The 18431-nt window shown below is 43.8% G+C and overlaps 1 protein-coding gene across 2 annotated transcripts; it reads right to left on the bottom strand.

Annotated features, from left to right (window-relative positions):
• Nucleotides 1-1337: 1337 nt before the first annotated feature.
• Nucleotides 1338-18062, bottom strand: LOC117381198 (interferon regulatory factor 1-like). Of its 2 annotated transcripts, XM_033978099.2 has the most exons (10): nucleotides 17879-18062; nucleotides 16091-16381; nucleotides 14643-14742; nucleotides 11368-11535; nucleotides 10806-10846; nucleotides 10061-10220; nucleotides 9063-9158; nucleotides 6930-6967; nucleotides 6618-6714; nucleotides 1338-2768 (listed from the first exon to the last, which is right to left on the bottom strand). In XM_033978099.2, the coding sequence occupies exons 2-10, from the start codon at nucleotides 16175-16177 to the stop codon at nucleotides 2677-2679; spliced, it is 879 nt and encodes a 292-aa protein (XP_033833990.1). In that variant the 5' UTR covers nucleotides 16178-16381; nucleotides 17879-18062; the 3' UTR covers nucleotides 1338-2676. The 2 variants fall into 2 exon arrangements, with proteins under 2 accessions (XP_033833990.1, XP_055082626.1); XM_055226651.1 differs by lacking the exon at nucleotides 6618-6714 and having other exon boundaries at nucleotides 1344-2768.
• Between the last annotated feature and the right edge of the window lie 369 nt (nucleotides 18063-18431).

Consider the following 18431-nt stretch of genomic DNA (forward strand, 5'->3'; position numbering starts at 1 on the left):
TTTCAGTTGTTTATGATCCACGTGTGGCAAGAAACCCGACCTGACCTGCACGAGCCGCTGCCGTGTTCCAAACAGGAAGTGACCATAGGCGCACTTCCTGCTCCATCGACTCTGGCTCCAATCCACTTTACACGAAAAAACCCTCATCCCTCTCTCTGTCTCTGCTGCTTCAGACTCATTCTGGTCTTAAATGTTCGTATTAACCCTCTACATGATCCTGGGGTTTTTATTTCACTTTTGTGTCTGTAAATCAAGATCTGAACATTAAAAACAGACAAATCAGGTCCTTCTTTCCTCGAGGTCGGCGAAACTAAAGGGTTTAGGCTTTTCCCTGAGTTTTTAAATATCAACGCCATGAAATAATAAAACATCATAATAAAAAAAACACAATTCACACGTCGTTTTTAACAGCACCAAAAACGCTCAGAGTAAATGGACAGTACCAGGTCGAAGGCGCGATTCTCCGTAGTTTTAAAAAAAAGATCTAAATCCCTGCGTTTCAACGACACGTAAAACAAACTCAACCAAACGACACTGAATAAACTTAAACAGGAAGCAGAGAGAAAAGGCACCGCAAGGCAACAATCATCATTTTAACTCCAGTACAGTGGCCCCTCACTGTGTCGCCGTTTTGCGTCTCGCTGTTTTTGCAGATTTTTCCGGTGCGTTTCCACACTCTTATGAACGCGCACGAGTTTAATGTTAACGCCTGTGTGAGGAAAGTGTATAAAGTGTGTGGTGAGGGGTTTTACAGACGAAAAACAGAGAGAATAATGTAAAAAATAAAGCTTATAAAGGTTATTTTTAGAACGTGACCCCAGCGATAAACAAAGGACCACTGTACTTGTACTTGTCATGTGCTTTTCATTCTGATACTGACACAATCTTTTAACGTTTTTGTGAGTTTTTGTTCAAATGAGTTAGTCGTTAAAACAGTTAATCATCTCCAGTTAGTCCAGTTAGTTTGTGTTGAAGAAGTACTCACTTTTGTTACTTAAGTAAAAATACAGATACTGGCGCAAAAATGCAGTAAAATTCAGTAAAAGTATCACACGACAAAATCTACTTCAGTAAAAGTATAAAAGTACCTATGTAAAAATGTAATTAAAAAGGAAAAAGTAAAAGTATTTCTCAGATTTTGAGTCTTTTAAAACTTCAATTGTGGTGATTTTGATAAAAAAAAATTGAGCTGAATTTTTTTCAACAGAAACAACTGAATCAATCAATTGTTTTTTTTTTTTTTTTTATTTATATATTTTGTTTTGCTCAAATTCTGAACGTGTTAAAAACAAACTCCTTCAACTATAATAAAAATACTTTTACTTTTTAGTCCAGTTAAAAAATCCAGTGGAGTAGAAAGTACAGATACTGCTCTCAAATGTACTCAAGTCAAAGTCAAAAGTACACACTGTAAAATGTACTAAAGTAAAGTACAGATACCTCAACTTTACACTCCAGTACTCTACTTCACTACTTTTACTTCGTTGCGTTCCACCTCTGTGTTTGGACCTACTCTTAGCCACGTTAGCCTACAAGCTAATAACACATCCGAATGAACAGAGCTAGCATACTTTTACTAGCCGTTAGCCTGCTCGAGTTGCACACCAGATAAAGTCCTGTTTTGTTTTTCATCAGGCTAACATTAGCTCCAGGGGAAAAGCTCTACGTTGGAACATTCTCACTGGAAAAAAATCTCCATAGAAAGAAGCAGTTGGCGATCCCACTGTCCACCTCCAGGCCAAGGTTTGAGTCAGGTCTGTGGAGATGCAAGCCCGTGCACAGTAACACACGAGGTCTTTTAGTAAAGTTACACAGCGGGCGCAGTGAACTTTGACCTCACTATAGTGGAAAACGTCACCCTTAATGTATTACGTAATAATTTAAAACCCAAATCAAAGACGCTACATGCTAGCTCCAATAGAAGACGCTACATGCTAGCTCCAATAGAAGACGCTACATGCTAGCTCCAATAGAAGACGCTACATGCTAGCTCCAATCAAACAAACTGTATTTTAAATTAATGTAACAAATGATTGGATGATATAAATGGATTTAAGTACCTTTTGTTATTATTTTTACTTCTGTCATCCGTACTTCAACTTTATGAATTTTAAAAACCGGCATCGGCCCAGAAAATCCACATCGGGCCGTCCCTCGTGTTCAATTTACATGTTTTCTGTGCAAACTGCTTTAAACCACCTGAGAACATTTTTTGGAAGTGCTTCACGTTTCAACGCTGCTTCGGTTCTACTGGCTACAAACAGGGGGCGGCGCCAGGGTGGGCCTGAGGGGGCGCTAACCTCACCCAACCTCCACTAAAAATGTCCAAATGGAGACAGAGAGTTCAAAATGAGAGTTCAAAATAAACAAAAATAATTCCGTTTTATCTTTTAAAAATATCCACAGGAGCTGACGTTCGTTTAAACAGATTTAGGTTTCAGGTTTAAAACAGAAGCGCAAACGTGACGGACTTTAAATAAACATGTTCAGAGAGCCCCCCCCCCATAGCTGCTCAAAACAAAAAATCTATGGCGCCGCCCCTGCTGGAAACATAAAGTGCCTTGCCAAAGTCACGGCGGCAGTAAATGGAACTACCGACCTTTTAGTTTGTGCGTAAAGTCTCAGGCACCTCTTTTTCAGTCTGTTTTAGTCCGTCCTCGGCGGAAAAGTTTGGTCCTACAGCGTGAGCAGAGTCAGGGGAGGTGTAGTGCTCCACAGCTCTGCAGGGGGCGATAAAGAGGGCGCCAGACTGGTGTACAGCTCCTCTCCTGTAAAAGAACGCACAGGTTAAAGGTTAAACGCATGTCCTAAACCCTGATCCTGACCTCTGACCCTAAAGGACAGAACTGAGGGAGTGCGACCTCACCCGCCGCGTTTAGCTTCAGGAGTATCATGGCGACCAAAGAGCCAATCAGGAGTGAGGCTGAGCCAGATCCAAATAAATAGTTAGCATACATTTACTAGCCGCTAGCCTGCTCGAGTCCCGTTTTGTTTTTAGGCAAATAATCACTTTGTGCGGTCGTCTTAAATCTGATGCACTCCAGACAGGGAAACTGAAAGTATTTTAGCTTAAAGCCCCACTGTGGGACATTTCTGATGGTGGGCATGACGTATCATAGCAACCAAAGAGCCAATAAGGAGTAGGGATGGAATGATAAACAATAATATTTATCGTGATAAAAAGGGTCGACATTATTTTGATTTTGTGTTTACTTAGTTTTTGTTTTGTTTTTTATTTAATTTTTGTTGTTTTTGTTTTGTTTATTTTGTTTTTGTTTATTGTTTTTTTGTTTTAATTGTTTTAATTTAGTTTTTTGTTGTATTTGTTTTGTTTTTATTTTGTTTTTGTTGTTTTTGCTTTGCATTTATTTTGATTTATTACTTTTTGCTGTTTTTTTGTTTTGTTTTAATTCAATTTTTTGTTGTGTTTGTTTTTTTTATTTCGTTTTTGTTGATTTTATTTTGTTTTTGTTGATTTTATTTTGTTTTTGTAATTTTTTAGTTTAAAACCCCACTGTGGGACATTTCTGCATGACCTGCAGTCCAAGCTCTAGCAAAAGTAAAAGCTCTAGGTTGGAAATTTCTCAATGGAAATGAGTCAGGTCTGTGGAGATGCAAGCCCTTTCGAAGTAACAAACGAGGTTTTTTATCAATGTTACACAACGGGCGCAGTGAACTTTGACCTTACTATAGTGGAAAACGTCACCCACAGCGTTCGGCTCCACACGTATCATAGCAACCAAAGAGCCAATCAGGAGCAGGGATGGAATGATAAGCAATAATACCATTTATCTTGATAAAAAGGGTCGACAATAATCGTTCGTGGGACATTTTATATAATTGTGATAATCGCTGACAAAGACAATCGCCGTGGTACCAGCAGAATGTCCCGCCCACACCGCTGGTTTATCAGGAAGCGGGTGCTTAGCAACGCTGTCAATCAAACCTGTTGCCAACGCCAGCAGGAGTGAACAAAACCACAGCCTCTACGTGTCGTTTACAGAGACAGACTCGTCTTGAGCCGAACAGTAAAACTCAGTTCAAAGTGCGTTGCCATGGCTGCAGCAGAAGGTTAAGCTCCGCCCCCAGGCAAAACGCCGAGTGTTTATGGGTCATGACTCAGGTGTGTTTGGGTCTAATACAGTGGTGCTTAACCTTGTTGGACCCCACCAGTCTCATATGCACATTCACCGAACCCTTGATTATTGAAAAATAAAATATTATTTTTTTCAAATTCAAGACATATTTGTGTTTTACTGGTGCACAAAATAAATCGTGTATTAACATCACTGTGTTCAAAGAATAAAAACAATACAATGTATAAACTCACAACACATTACACACACACATTTTAACAAAGACTTGACCTTTTTTAATACACCACACTGAAATTATTTTAATTTTCTATTGTATTATGTATTCCAATAATGAACATACTGTATTTATGCTTTTTATTATTTTTAACATTTTAACACACATCACCTCATTTCCATCAGGCCACAATAATAATGAATATTTACTGCAGATCAGTGACTTCTGCTGTTTCCTTTGAGAGACCAGGTCAGAAACACGTGGCTTCACTTTGGCCAGTCTCATGTCATTTTCACAGCAAAGTCTGTTCTTTTTCTTTGTTTTTATGTCGTTTTATGTTTTTATGCCGTTCGAACGGCTCATTTAAGTCGGGCAGGTTCTTCGATAGACACATCAGAGGTGCATTTGTCGAATTGGACCAACGTCTGAAGACGCTCGCAGTCCACGAATCATATGAGTGTGTGTGTGTGTGTGTGTGTGTGTGTGTGGGGGGGTGTGTGTGTGCGTGTGTGTGGGGGTGTGGGTGTGTGTGTGTGTGTGTGTGTGTGTGTGGGGATGTGTGTGTGTGTGTGTGTCTTGACCTGCGCCGAACCCCTGAGACTGACTCACCGAACCCCGAGAGTTCGATCGAACTCACGTTAAGAACCACTGGACTAATATGATCACACGTCACTTTAAGTGTCCAGCCCAAGGACACAACAACACTGAGGCCTGAGGACGTGTCCCTGTGTGTCAGATGCCCTCCCGTCCTCCTGTCCCTGTGTGTCAGATGCCCTCCCGTGTCCCTGTGTGTCAGATGCCCTCCTGTCTCTGTGTGTCAGATGCCCTCCCGTCCTCCCTGTGTGTCAGATGCCCTCCCGTCCTCCTGTGTGTCAGATGCCCTCCCGTCCTCCTGTGTGTCAGATGCCCTCCCGTCCTCCCTATGTGTCAGATGCCCTCCCGTCCTCCCTATGTGTCAGATGCCCTCCCGTCCTCCCTGTGTGTCAGATGCCCTCCCGTCCTCCTGTGTGTCAGATGCCCTCCCGTCCTCGGTTGATGTTCAGGTCTGATCACAAATCAAACATAAAAGACGTTTATCTTTATAATATTTGATCTGACTTGTTTTTATCTTGGTTTTGTTTTGTGTTTATTTAGTTTTTTATAATTTTTTTGTTTTGTTTTTATTTTATTTTTGTTGTTTTTGTATTGTTTTTCTTTTCTTTTCTTTTCTGTTTGTTTTGTTTTTTTGTTTTTTTTATTGTTTTTGTTTCGTTTTTATTTATTTTTTGTTTCTATTTAATTTTTGTTGTTTTTTTGTTTTGTTTTTATTTTTGTTGTTTTTTATTGTTTTTGTTTTGTTTTTTATTGTTTTTTGTTGTTTTGTTTTTTGTTGTTTTTGTTTTGTTTTTTATTGTTTTGTTTTTTGTTGTTTTTGTTTTGTTTTTATCCTTTTTTACTCACTGGACATAGTGTGACTGGGTCGCTCTCTTCCTTCTGTCGTCCTTCAGTGAATCTAGGAGTGATTGACTCCACGCTCAAACTCCACAAACATCAGCTCAGTAAAAGAACTAGTTTTTATCAGCTCTGGACTCTGGTTAAACTTAAACCTTATTTGCCTCTGGCTGATTTTGACAAAGCTGCAGATGCTTTTGTCTCATCGTGCCTGGATTATTGTGACTCTTTGTGGGTCTGGACCAGGGTCTGTGCAGCGTCTGCAGACGGTTCAAAATGACCAAAACTAAGAGACGGGACATTCCTCCTGTTCTGTGTTTTACTTTACATTGGCTCCCTGTTGTTTTGGGGTGAAATTCAAAGTGTTAGTGTCTTTAAACGTCTTAACCTCATGGGTCCAGTCTGTCTTGGAGCTGCTGCCCTTATCCTCCTCCCAGACTCTGAGGTCAGACCAGCTTCTGCTCGCTGAGCCTAAAGCTCGACTCAAAACTAGAAGGCGGGGCCTTTTCTGTGGCAGCGCCCGAACCGTGGAACAGTCTCCCTTTGTCCGATTATCTGAGTCTCTTATTCAGTTTAAGTCTCGGCTCAAAACTCATCTTTTCTCTGTGGTTTTAATACTGTGTGGACAGAATGTGTTGGTACTTGATGTTATTGTGTTTTATGTTCTTTTGTTTAATGTGATTAAACCTCATTGTGTTTTTTGTGTTTATTTTATGTTTTATTTGGTCAGCTCAGGTTGTTTTTAAATGTGATGTATAAATAAACTTGAAATTGAATTGAATTTTTTTCTTTTATTTAATTTTTGTTGCTTTTATTTTGTTTTTGTTGTATTTTCACTGTTTTGTTTATGTTTTGTTTTGTTTTGCAGACGTCACCTGACGACTCGTCGCTCCAGTGGCTCCCGGGGCTCGTGTGCGGCTCGTTCAGGCTGAGCCCCGACTTCAGAGCGTCTCTGTCCAGAGGCTGACTGATCTGAAACAACACCGCACTGAGACCAGACAACCGGACCCACAGGGCAACCGGACCCACAGGGCAACCGGACCAACCAGACAACCGGACCCACCAGACAACCGGACCAACCAGACAACCAGACCCACCAGACAACTGGACCCACCAGACAACCGGACCCACCAGACAACCGGACCCAGCAGCCTTCACATATAAATAAATAAAATCTTGGGTCTTACCGTGATGGTGATGTCATTGTAGTCGTAATATGAAGAGTCTGTAAAAAACACGAGACAAAGAAACGAGTTTTGGTCAAGAATTAAACAACAAACCTGGAGGATTGTTAAAAGTAACAGTCTCTGTGCACAACAGCGCCCCCAGTGTCACTGTTAGCGTCACTACTTCCTGTCCAGTTTTATCTCTATCCAATTTTTGTCGAGTCACAATAAAATGAATAAATATTTAAAGATCAGGAAGTGGACACTGACAATACAAACACAGATAAAGATAATACTTCACCAGAGACACTTGTGTTTAGAAATAGACATGTTTGTGTGTCAGTGCTAACGCTAATGCTAATGCTAAAGCTAATTTTGAGCCATAATAAACACAAAAACACCACTGAAGTATTCTACATTTAAAATAACTGCGTCGTCTTTATTTTGTATTAATTAGAATTTTAATATGCAGTTTATCTTGTTTTTGTTTTTCACTGTTAGCTGTTAGCTGTTAGCTTTGAGACACAGTGAGCCAGCTCCGGGGTCACAGAGGTCACAGAGGTCACAGAGGTCACAGAGGTCACATGCCTGTCTCCTCCTCCGCTCCTCACTACCTCACTAACGGTCAGGTTTTTTTCCTGGACTGAAAAAAAGAAATATGGACTCGCGGTCTCGTTGTTTCATGGATTTTTCCGGTGCATTTCCACACTCTTTTTCACAACGTGCACTGTGCCCTGCGTCCAGACCGGCCAAGGCACTGCAGACCACCGCCAATTGATCGATGTGTCTGAGCCAAGTTTAATTCAAATATAATAATGCTGCAAATTTACAGAGTTGATATTTTGTTATAAATGCTGTTTTATGTTTACATGAATAAATTTATAATGAAAGATTTAATATTTGATTTATTTACATGAGCTACATTTATTTTACTGCATCAATGTTCATGTAAAAATATCTTAGAACTGTTATTATTTAAGTTTGATGTAAATACGTTACCGTCACTTTAAGAGCGACAGCACGGACGAGGAAAAGAGCACACGCCCGGGAAACGAGCTGAGGCGGCGCAGAAAGACGGAGACAAATGTTTTTTCTTACCGGTTTGATCACTTCTGTGAAAAAGGATTTTGTAAAGCTGTGGATTAAAATTTTGTAACTCTCCAGTAGAAGTTATTTTCCACTATGTATCACTGTTTGTCTTGTTTATTTACTTTTTAAATACTACACATTTCTGCTTTAATATTTCAATGCTGGTTGTTGCACAGCCGTCGAAACGTTCTGCACAGGAGCGAGGACGGAACAGCTCAGACGTGATAAAACACACGTAAAAACAATAAAAACACTTGTCCTGAAGTTCTACAGAAAAGCTCAGCGGTTTGGTCCCTGCTCTGGGGAACGCTCTCGCTGTGTGAATAAATGGACGTAGCTAACGCGCTAATCACCGACATCGACTCCACGTCACGTTTTAAATGTTCGTATTAACCCTCTACATGATCCTGGGGTTTTTATTTCACTATTGTGTCTGTAAATCAAGATATGAACATTAATAACAGACAAATCAGGTCCTTCTGTCCCCGAGGTCGCTCCTGTTAGCGTTAGCAACAGGTTTGATTGACAGCGTTGCTAACTCTACACCTGCTCCAGACTCAGTCACGTCTTTACACAGACTGAGTGAGACCGAAAGGATCTGACTGGGGATGGCAAATGTAAAAAAAACATTCCTGATAAAAACATTCCTGATAAAAACATTCCTGATAAAAACATTCCTGGTGCCATGAACACATTTAAAAAAAAAGAAATAAAAGTTTAAAATCAGTCCTAAAAGCAGCAGAAAGTCAGAGAAGAGACAGAGAGTGAGCACAGGAGACATGTGGACCAGAGACACGTGGACCAGAGTGAGCACAGGAGACACGTGGACCAGAGACACGTGGACCAGAGTGAGCACAGGAGACACATGGACCAGAGACACATGGACCAGAGTGAGCACAGGAGACACGTGGACCAGAGACACATGGACCAGAGTGAGCACAGGAGACACGTGGACCAGAGTGAGCACAGGAGACACGTGGACCAGCTTGTGCCTTTTGTCTCTCTCCCTCTCTCCTTCCCTCTCTCTTCAGGTCTAAGGGCGAGTAACACAGATCTGACTCGTACCTGGGCTGTGAACAGGAGACACCTCAAACTTATGTGTCCCAACTTCAACCATGAAGGACACGTCAGGGACGTCCGACTCGTCGGCCATTTTGAAATCTGCCAAAACAACAAAATAATTCAGTTCAGTTCAGTTTGGTCACATTTTGCAAACGGCAGAGACTCAAGTCGTTTGGGAAAAAGATCAGAAATAAAACCCTAAACCTGCTTTTTACCCGGTTTGGGTTTGACTTAGATTGAGGACGGGACAAATATCATTTATCGTGATAAAAAAGGTCGAGATTAATCATTTGTGAGACATTTTATACAATCTCCAACAGAGATAATCACCAGTTGGATTCACTGATGCCGAGCTCACGTGCAGTGGCTCTATTTCCTTCTTTTATGGTCAAACTTTCGTGCAGTGGCTCTATTTCCTTCTTTTATGGTCAAACTTTCGTGCAGTGGCTCTATTTCCTTCTTTATCTTAAAAACTGCATCATATCCATTTCTTCGTGTGTTTTTCGCAAAATGATCGTTCAAAATCAAAACTAGTGAATTCTTCAGCTCATAATCTTTCCCCATGTCTGTCTCACTTTTACGTTTACAGCCGGAGAGCGCCCCCCGGTGGCCGTTATCCGGTAAAATTCTATAAATAAGCCGCACTGTTGTACAGGGTTCAAAGTGCGGGGGAAAAGTGGCGGCTTATAGTCCGAAATTTACGGTAATAGGAAAAGAGTCCAAGTTGTTTTTTTCCGCACATTTTGCTGATATTACGGTGATTGTCTTCGTTGGCGATTATCACGATTATATAAAATCTCCCGCGAACGATTATTGTCGACCAAACATGTACAAAATTGACTTTCTTCTCAAATTCAGCAGGTGCGACTTATATTCAGGCGCGACTTCTGAAAACGTGAGGTCAGCGAGGAGTAACTCTGGACCAAACTCACATTCACATTTTTAAAAGAGTAAAAAAAATCAGGTCCAGAGACTTTAATAATCGTTAAAATTAAACAAACCGAAGGTGAGGGGGGCGTGGTCGTGGCTGAACGCGGCGCTGACCACGGCTCTGTCCTGGGACGGGTCAGTGTCTCTGTGGGACGGGTCAGTGTCTCTGTGGGACGGGTCAGTGTCTCTGTGGGACGGGTCGTAGTCTGGATCTATGTCCTCCATTTTGATCTGAACAAACAAAAGGGTCAGAAAAGTGCCCTCCCCGTGTGTGTCAGATGCCCTCCCCGTGTGTCAGATGCCCTCCCTGTGTGTGTCAGATGCCCTTCCTGTGTGTGTCAGATGCCCTCCCTGTGTGTCAGATGCCCTCCCCGTGTGTCAGATGCCCTCCCTGTGTGTGTCAGATGCCCTTCCCGTGTGTGTCAGTTTTAGGTTTATAATAAAAAAATGCATCTAAAACAGTGTTGGAAAGTAACAAGGTAAAAGTACAAATACAAGTACACTTAAGTACACATGTTGCGTACTTATACTTTACATTTTACAGTGGATACTTTTTACTTTTACTCCAAAAAAAGTAAGTTTTTACTGAAAAGTAAAAGTATTTTGTTCGATTTGTTTCTGTTGAACAAATTTCAGCTCAAATCTTCATCAAAATCTCCACATCTGAAACTTTAAAAGACTCAAAATCTGTGAGAAATACTTTTACTTTTTACTCTTTAAATACATTTTTAAACATGTACTTTAATACTTTTACTTAAGTACATTTTTCGTGTGTCTTGTGAGTATTTTTACTCCAGTCCTTGTTCTTGTTCTTACCCTTCTGTTTGACTTGGCTCTGGTGTTTTTTCTTTGTTTGTCTGTTTAAATAAAACAAGAGGCATTAATATTATTATTATTATTATTATTATTATTATTATTATTATTATTATTATTATTATTATTATTAATATTATTATTATTATTATTATTATTATTATTAATATTATTATCATCATGACTCTCTCTTTCATTCCTTTCTCTATCACTTCCTCCTCTGTCCATTTCACCACCTCATGTTTCCCTCTCTCCCCTTTATCTTCTTTCCCTCTCCCCCACTCGTTTTTCTCCCTCTTCACTTCCTCCCCCTCTTTCCCTTATTCTCCCTCTCTCTCCTCCCTCTCTCCTCTCCTCCCTCTCTCACCTCGTCCTTCACTCGTCTGAGGTAACATCCTGTAGACCCTCATGGCTCCTTGTCCTTTGGTCCTTCACCTCCTCCCTCTCTCTCTCCTCTCCTCTCCTCCCTCTCTCCTCCCTCTCTCCTCTACTCCCTCCCTCTCTCCTCTCCTCCCTCTCTCCTCCCTCTCTCTCTCCTCCCTCTCTCCTCTCCTCCCTCTCTCACCTCGTCCTTCACTCCTCTGAGGTAACATCCTGTAGACCCTCATGGCTCCTTGTCCTTTCTGGATGCTTTGGTCCTTCACCTCCTCCACGTCGGGGAGCGAGTGCAGAGCACATCGGAAGTTTGCTTTCCATGTTTTGGGATTACACTCCTGACCTGCCACGTATTTACCTGGAAAACCAGGAAAGACTCAGGGAAAGCTCCACTGTGGAACTTTACAACACCACTCGTCTATGTGCTCATGTTCTCAGGAGGAGAGGAAGAGGAGAGGAAGAGGAGAGGAAGAGGAGAGGAAGAGGAGAGGAGAGGAAGAGGAGAGGAGAGGAAGAGGAGAGGAAGAGGAGAGGAAGAGGAGAGGAAGAGGAGAGGAGGGGGAGAGGAGGAGGAGAGGAGGGGGAGAGGAGGAGGAGAGGAAGAGGAGAGGAGGAGGAGAGGAAGAGGAGAGGAGGAGGAGAGGAGGAGGAGAGGAAGAGGAGAGGAGGGGGAGAGGAAGAGGAGAGGAGGAGGAGAGGAAGAGGAGAGGAGAGGAAGAGGAGAGGAAGAGGAGAGGAAGAGGAGAGGAGAGGAAGAGGAGAGGAAGAGGAGAGGAAGAGGAGAGGAGAGGAAGAGGAGAGGGAGAGGAGAGGAGAGGGAGGGGAAGAGGAGAGGAAGAGGAGTGGAAGAGGAGGGAGAGGAAGAGGAGAGGAAGAGGAGGAAGAGGAGAGGTAGAGGAGGGAGAGTGAAGAGAGGAAGAGGAGAGGAAGAGCAGAGGAGGAGAGGAGAGGAAGAGGAGAGGAGGAGGAGAGGAGGAGGAGAGGAAGAGGAGAGGAAGAGGAGAGGAAGAGGAGAGGAGGAGGAGAGGAAGAGGAGAGGAAGAGGAGAGGAGGAGGAGGAGAAAAGTGTGTCGTTGTGTTACAGTGGGCCGTACCTGTGTGTCGTTGTGTGTCGATGTGTGTCATTGTGTGTTGTGTGTCGTTGTGTTACAGTACCTGTGTGTTGTTGTGTGTTGTTGTGTGTCGTTGTGTGTCATGGTGTGTCGTTGTGTGTTGTTGTGTGTCGTTGTGTGTCATTGTGTGTCGTTGTGTGTCGTTGTGTGTTGTTGTGTGTCGTTGTGTGTCATTGTGTGTCGTTGTGTGTCGTTGTGTGTCGTTGTGTGTCATTGTGTGTCGTTGTGTGTCATTGTGTTACAGTACCTGTGTGTTGTTGTGTGTCGTTGTGTGTCATTGTGTGTCGTTGTGTGTCGTTGTGTGTCGTTGTGTTACAGGGGGCCGTACCTGTGTGTCGTTGTGTGTTGTTGTGTGTCGTTGTGTTACAGTACCTGTGTGTTGTTGTGTGTCGTTGTGTGTTGTTGTGTGTTGTTGTGTGTCGTTGTGTGTTGTTGTGTGTCGTTGTGTGTTGTTGTGTGTTGTTGTGTGTCGTTGTGTGTCATTGTGTGTCGTTGTGTGTTGTTGTGTGTCGTTGTGTGTCATTGTGTGTCGTTGTGTGTCGTTGTGTGTTGTTGTGTGTCGTTGTGTGTCATTGTGTGTCGTTGTGTGTCGTTGTGTGTCGTTGTGTGTCATTGTGTGTCGTTGTGTGTCGTTGTGTTACAGTACCTGTGTGTTGTTGTGTGTCGTTGTGTGTCATTGTGTGTCGTTGTGTGTCGTTGTGTTACAGGGGGCCGTACCTGTGTGTCGTTGTGTGTTGTTGTGTGTCGTTGTGTTACAGTACCTGTGTGTTGTTGTGTGTCGTTGTGTGTTGTTGTGTGTTGTTGTGTGTCGTTGTGTGTTGTTGTGTGTCGTTGTGTGTTGTTGTGTTACAGTACCTGTGTGTCGTTCTGTGTCGTTGTGTGTTGTTGTGTGTCGTTGTGTGTTGTTGTGTTACAGTACCTGTGTGTCGTTCTGTGTCGTTGTGTGTTGTTGTGTGTTGTTGTGTGTCGTTGTGTGTTGTTGTGTGTCGTTGTGTGTTGTTGTGTTACAGTACCTGTGTGTCGTTCTGTGTCGTTGTGTGTTGTTGTGTGTCGTTGTGTGTTGTTGTGTTACAGTACCTGTGTGTCGTTCTGTGTCGTTGTGTGTTGTTGTGTGTTGTTGTGTGTCGTTGTGTGTTGTTGTGTGTCGTTGTGTGTCATTGTGTGTCGTTGTGTGTCGTTGTGTGTTGTTGTGTGTCGTTGTGTGTCATTGTGTGTTGTTGTGTGTCGTTGTGTGTCGTTGTGTGTCGTTGTGTTACAGTACCTGTGTGTCATTGTGTGTCGTTGTGTGTCGTTGTGTGTCGTTGTGTGTCGTTGTGTGTCATTGTGTGTCATTGTGTGTCGTTGTGTGTTGTTGTGTGTCGTTGTGTGTCATTGTGTGTTGTTGTGTGTCGTTGTGTGTCGTTGTGTGTCGTTGTGTTACAGTACCTGTGTGTTGTTGTGTGTCGTTGTGTGTCATTGTGTGTCGTTGTGTGTCGTTGTGTGTCGTTCTGTGTCGTTGTGTGTTGTTGTGTGTCGTTGCGTGTTGTTGTGTGTCGTTGTGTGTCATTGTGTGTCGTTGTGTGTCGTTGTGTGTCGTTGTGTGTTGTTGTGTTACAGTACCTGTGTGTCGTTCTGTGTCGTTGTGTGTCGTTGTGTGTCGTTGTGTGTTGTTGTGTGTCGTTGTGTGTCGTTGTGTTACAGTACCTGTGTGTTGTTGTGTGTTGTTGTGTGTCGTTGTGTGTCATTGTGTTACAGTACCTGTGTGTCGTTCTGTGTCGTTGTGTGTTGTTGTGTGTCGTTGTGTGTTGTTGTGTGTCGTTGTGTGTTGTTGTGTGTCGTTGTGTGTCATTGTGTGTCGTTGTGTGTCGTTGTGTTACAGTACCTGTGTGTTGTTGTGTGTTGTTGTGTGTCGTTGTGTGTTGTTGTGTGTCGTTGTGTGTCATTGTGTGTCGTTGTGTGTCGTTGTGTGTCATTGTGTGTCGTTGTGTGTCGTTCTGTGTCGTTGTGTGTTGTTGTGTGTCGTTGTGTGTTGTTGTGTGTCGTTGTGTGTCGTTGTGTGTCGTTGTGTGTCGTTGTGTGTCGTTGTGTTACAGTACCTGTGTGTTGTTGTGTGTTGTTGTGTGTCGTTGTGTGTTGTTGTGTGTCGTTGTGTGTCGTTGTGTGTCGTTGTGTTACAGTACCTGTGTGTCGTTCTGTGTCGTTGTGTGTTGTTGTGTGTCGTTGTGTGTCATTGTGTGTCATTGTGTGTCGTTGTGTGTCGTTGTGTGTCGTTGTGTGTCATTGTGTGTCGTTGTGTGTCGTTGTGTGTCGTTGTGTGTCATTGTGTGTCGTTGTGTGTCGTTGTGTGTCGTTGTGTGTCGTTGTGTTACAGTACCTGTGTGTATGGCCCACATTTTGAACAGTGATGCGTCCTGGTCCATGGTCCATCCGTGTCTCGCCGCGTGTTTCCACGGAATCGAAAACATGTTTTTTTCCTGAGACACAAAGGACACAATTATAATAAAAACACAACAAAAGACACACGTCTATTTAAAACAGGAGCAGGTGTGTGTGTAAGTTCCCGTCGTTGCGTCTCGTCCCGTGTGAGGAGCAGGTGAGGGATTCTGGGAGTTTTTGTCCCGTGTGGACATGGGACGTGTGTCTGTGAAAACCTTCAGACGTGTCTTTTATTTTATAGATTTTTGGGGCATTTATTGAACAAATATCACTGCTGTGAAAGTTCCAACACACAATAAGTTACGTTTGGCTCATCCACGCCGCCGCCGCCGCCGCCGCCACCGCCGCCGTATCAGTTCTGGTCAGATTCCGTTCCCGTACAGTCCGCTCTGACTTCATGTTTCAGACTCCTGGTCGTCTTTGAGCCTTAGATTCGTACAGTTTCCTGTTGTGTTTGTTTTGTTGTTGTGTTTGTTTTGTTGTTGTGTTTGTTTTGTTGTTGTGTTTGTTGTTTTTGACTTTGTTTGATCAGTTGATGTTTTAAATCTGATGCACAAATAAAAACTCATTTGTGTCTCTGTGAAAGTCACATTATGTGAGAACGTCCTGCGCCGTGTCCCTCACCACAACTGAGAACAGGCCCAAGGACACGCCCCGGACACGCCCCGGACACGCCCCGGACACGCCCTGGACACGCCCCGGACACGCCCTGGACACGCCCCGGACACGCCCTGTGCCCTTGTGTCTGTTTCAGCTGAAGCTCGTCCCTGACAGTAGTTTGTTTTCCGTTGCTATGGCGACGCTCACAGTGATTTATGATTATGTCAGAACCACAATAACACACATAAAGATCTCATCCTCAGTGTGAGCTCGCATCTCCACAACACTGACCTGTATCTGACAGCCTCCTCCTCCTCGTGTCCATGTTGAAGAGTCAGTCCTTTGGCTGTAATATTCCCCAGTATGGCATTAAACACATCTGTCTCCATGGAGAATGTTCTGAAGTCGAGTTTTAACTGACGGAGTTATGACCATGTGATTATTATGAGCTGAAGTCACAGACCATGTTCTCTGAGACAGAAGAAGAAGAAGAAGAAGAAGAAGAAGAAGAAGAAGAAGAAGAAGAAGAAGAATTTCCCGCTTCTATAGAATTTAAAACAACACTGTGTAACTTTCTGGAGGTGGTATGACTTCATGGAAATAGAAAGTTAAACTCATCCTAACATTCTCCACAGCGACAGATCAGTTTTATGTCATACTGTGGAACCTTATAGCCAAAGGAACAATATTTCCATGGAAACAAGTAGAGGGAGTTTCTCCTGCAGGCCAGTTAAGAGTCAGGTTTGTGGAGATGCGAGCAGAGTAAACCCACTCCTCTAAACGCACCTTATTGATCCAGCTGAGCCCAGAGACGGCGTTAGAGTTGATCTGCCTCTCCAGCCACGACCTCATCTTCTCACGCACCGGAGGCATGGCTCTATACGGCTCAGCACGGCTCTATACGGCTCAGCACGGCTCTGGACACAGCTCTATACGGCTCTGGACACGGCTCAGGCTCTGGACACGGCTCAGGCTCAGGACACGGCTCAGGCTCTGGACACGGCTCAGGACACGGCTCAGGCTCAGGACACGGCTCAGGACACGGCTCTGGACACGGCTCAGGCTCTGGACACGGCTCTGGACACGGCTCAGGCTCTGGACACGGCTCTGGACACGGCTCAGGCTCTGGACACGGCTCAGGCTCTGGACACGGCTCTGTAAATATAGAAAAACTAGTTTTAACATAACTTCACTGTTTCCTGGTTCTTCTTTCTGTATATATAGTAGTTTCTGCGTGAGCTCCCCCTGCAGGTGGCGTCATGTCACTGCACTGTGGGCCACGCCCCCTTTTTAATCGACCAATCGATGGGCAGCACATGTTTTTAATCTGACAAGAGTCTCTTTAATCGACCACAGTGCAAAATTCATGTGAGCAGCTTGCTTTTCCACAGATCTTACTTGTAGCATTAGCTCTGTTTATGTCAGGTTTAGTCGTGGTGGTTTATTGGGTTTAGTTCAAGTTTGGATGTTGTCCCGGTTTAATCCTGGTTTAGTCCTGGTTTAGTCCTGGTTTAGTCCAGGTTTAGTCCTGGTTTAGTCCTGGTTTAGTCCTGGTTTAGTCCTGGTTTAGTCCTGGTTTAGACCTGGTTTAGTCCTGGTTTAGTCCTGGTTTAGTCCAGGTTTAGTCCTGGTTTAGTCCAGGTTTAGTCCTGGTTCAGTCCTGGTTTAGACCTGGTTTAGTCCTGGTTTAGTCCTGGTTTAGACCTGGTTTAGTCCTGGTTTAGTCCTGGTTTAGTCTTGGTTTAGACCTGGTTTAGTCCTGGTTTAGTCCTGGTTTAGACCTGGTTTAGTCCTGGTTCAGTCCTGGTTTAGTCCTGGTTTAGTCCTGGTTTAGTCCTGGTTTAGACCTGGTTTAGTCCTGGTTTAGTCCTGGTTTAATCCTGGTTGAGTCCTGGTTTAGTCCTGGTTTAGACCTGGTTTAGACTGGTTTAGTCCTGGTTTAGACCTGGTTTAGTCCTGGTTTAGTCCTGGTTTAGTCCAGGTTTAGTCCTGGTTTAGTCCAGGTTTAGTCCTGGTTCAGTCCTGGTTTAGACCTGGTTTAGTCCTGGTTTAGTCCTGGTTTAGACCTGGTTTAGTCCTGGTTTAGTCCTGGTTTAGTCCTGGTTTAGACCTGGTTTAGTCCTGGTTTAGTCCTGGTTTAGTCCTGGTTTAGTCCTGGTTTAGTCCAGGTTTAGTCCTGGTTTAGACCTGGTTTAGACCTGGTTTAGTCCTGGTTTAGTCCTGGTTTAGTCCAGGTTTAGTCCTGGTTTAGTCCTGGTTTAGACCTGGTTTAGTCCAGGTTTAGTCCTGGTTTAGTCCTGGTTTAGACCTGGTTTAGTCCTGGTTTAGTCCTGGTTTAGTCCATAAACTTTTACGCACGTATCTGACGCAACCGCGCGCGCAAAAACAAAACAAAAAACATTAAATGTGGAGAATTTGAAAATCTCTGAATCAAAGAAACTGAAGCTTCACTTTTCTGCTTCAGCTGCGTCTGGAGCGCGCGCGGACTCGGACTGTGGATCCGGCTCTGACCGAGTCTTTACATGATATTTTCGCACAGACATTTGTTAAATAACATTAAATAATGTGACTCACTTTTGTGTCGGCTCACTCGTGTTTTAGTCCGGGTCTGGGGCGGGTTTTGCGCAGGTTCTTCCTCGTGCCTCGGTTTGGCTCCGGCGCAGTGTCACGCGCGGGGCCGTTTTATTGCAGCGCGCGCGTGAATTCCCCGGTGCGGACAGAGCGCGCGCCGCCAAAAGTAACACGAGCAGTGAGACTCGGCTCCGCGCGGATGTTATGACGCGTGGAGCCGTTTGGGGCGAATATTAGACGGCTCTCATGAACGGCTCATGAACGAATTATGCGCGTGCCACGGCCTTTGATTGGCTGTAATGAAAAATATACAAGGTCACGTGATACAAGAGCCATGCACAGTGAAACAGCGACCGACTAAACCAGGACTAAACCAGGACTAAACCAGGTCTAAACCAGGACTAAACCAGGACTAAACCAGGTCTAAACCAGGACTAAACCAGGACTAAACCAGGACTAAACCAGGACTAAACCTGGACTAAACCAGGACTAAACCAGGACTAAACCTGGACTAAACCAGGACTAAACCAGGACTAAACCAGGACTAAACCAGGAC

This window comes from Periophthalmus magnuspinnatus, chromosome 14 (assembly GCF_009829125.3).
Source record: "Periophthalmus magnuspinnatus isolate fPerMag1 chromosome 14, fPerMag1.2.pri, whole genome shotgun sequence".
In the NCBI taxonomy this organism is placed as follows: Eukaryota; Metazoa; Chordata; class Actinopteri; order Gobiiformes; family Gobiidae; genus Periophthalmus; species Periophthalmus magnuspinnatus.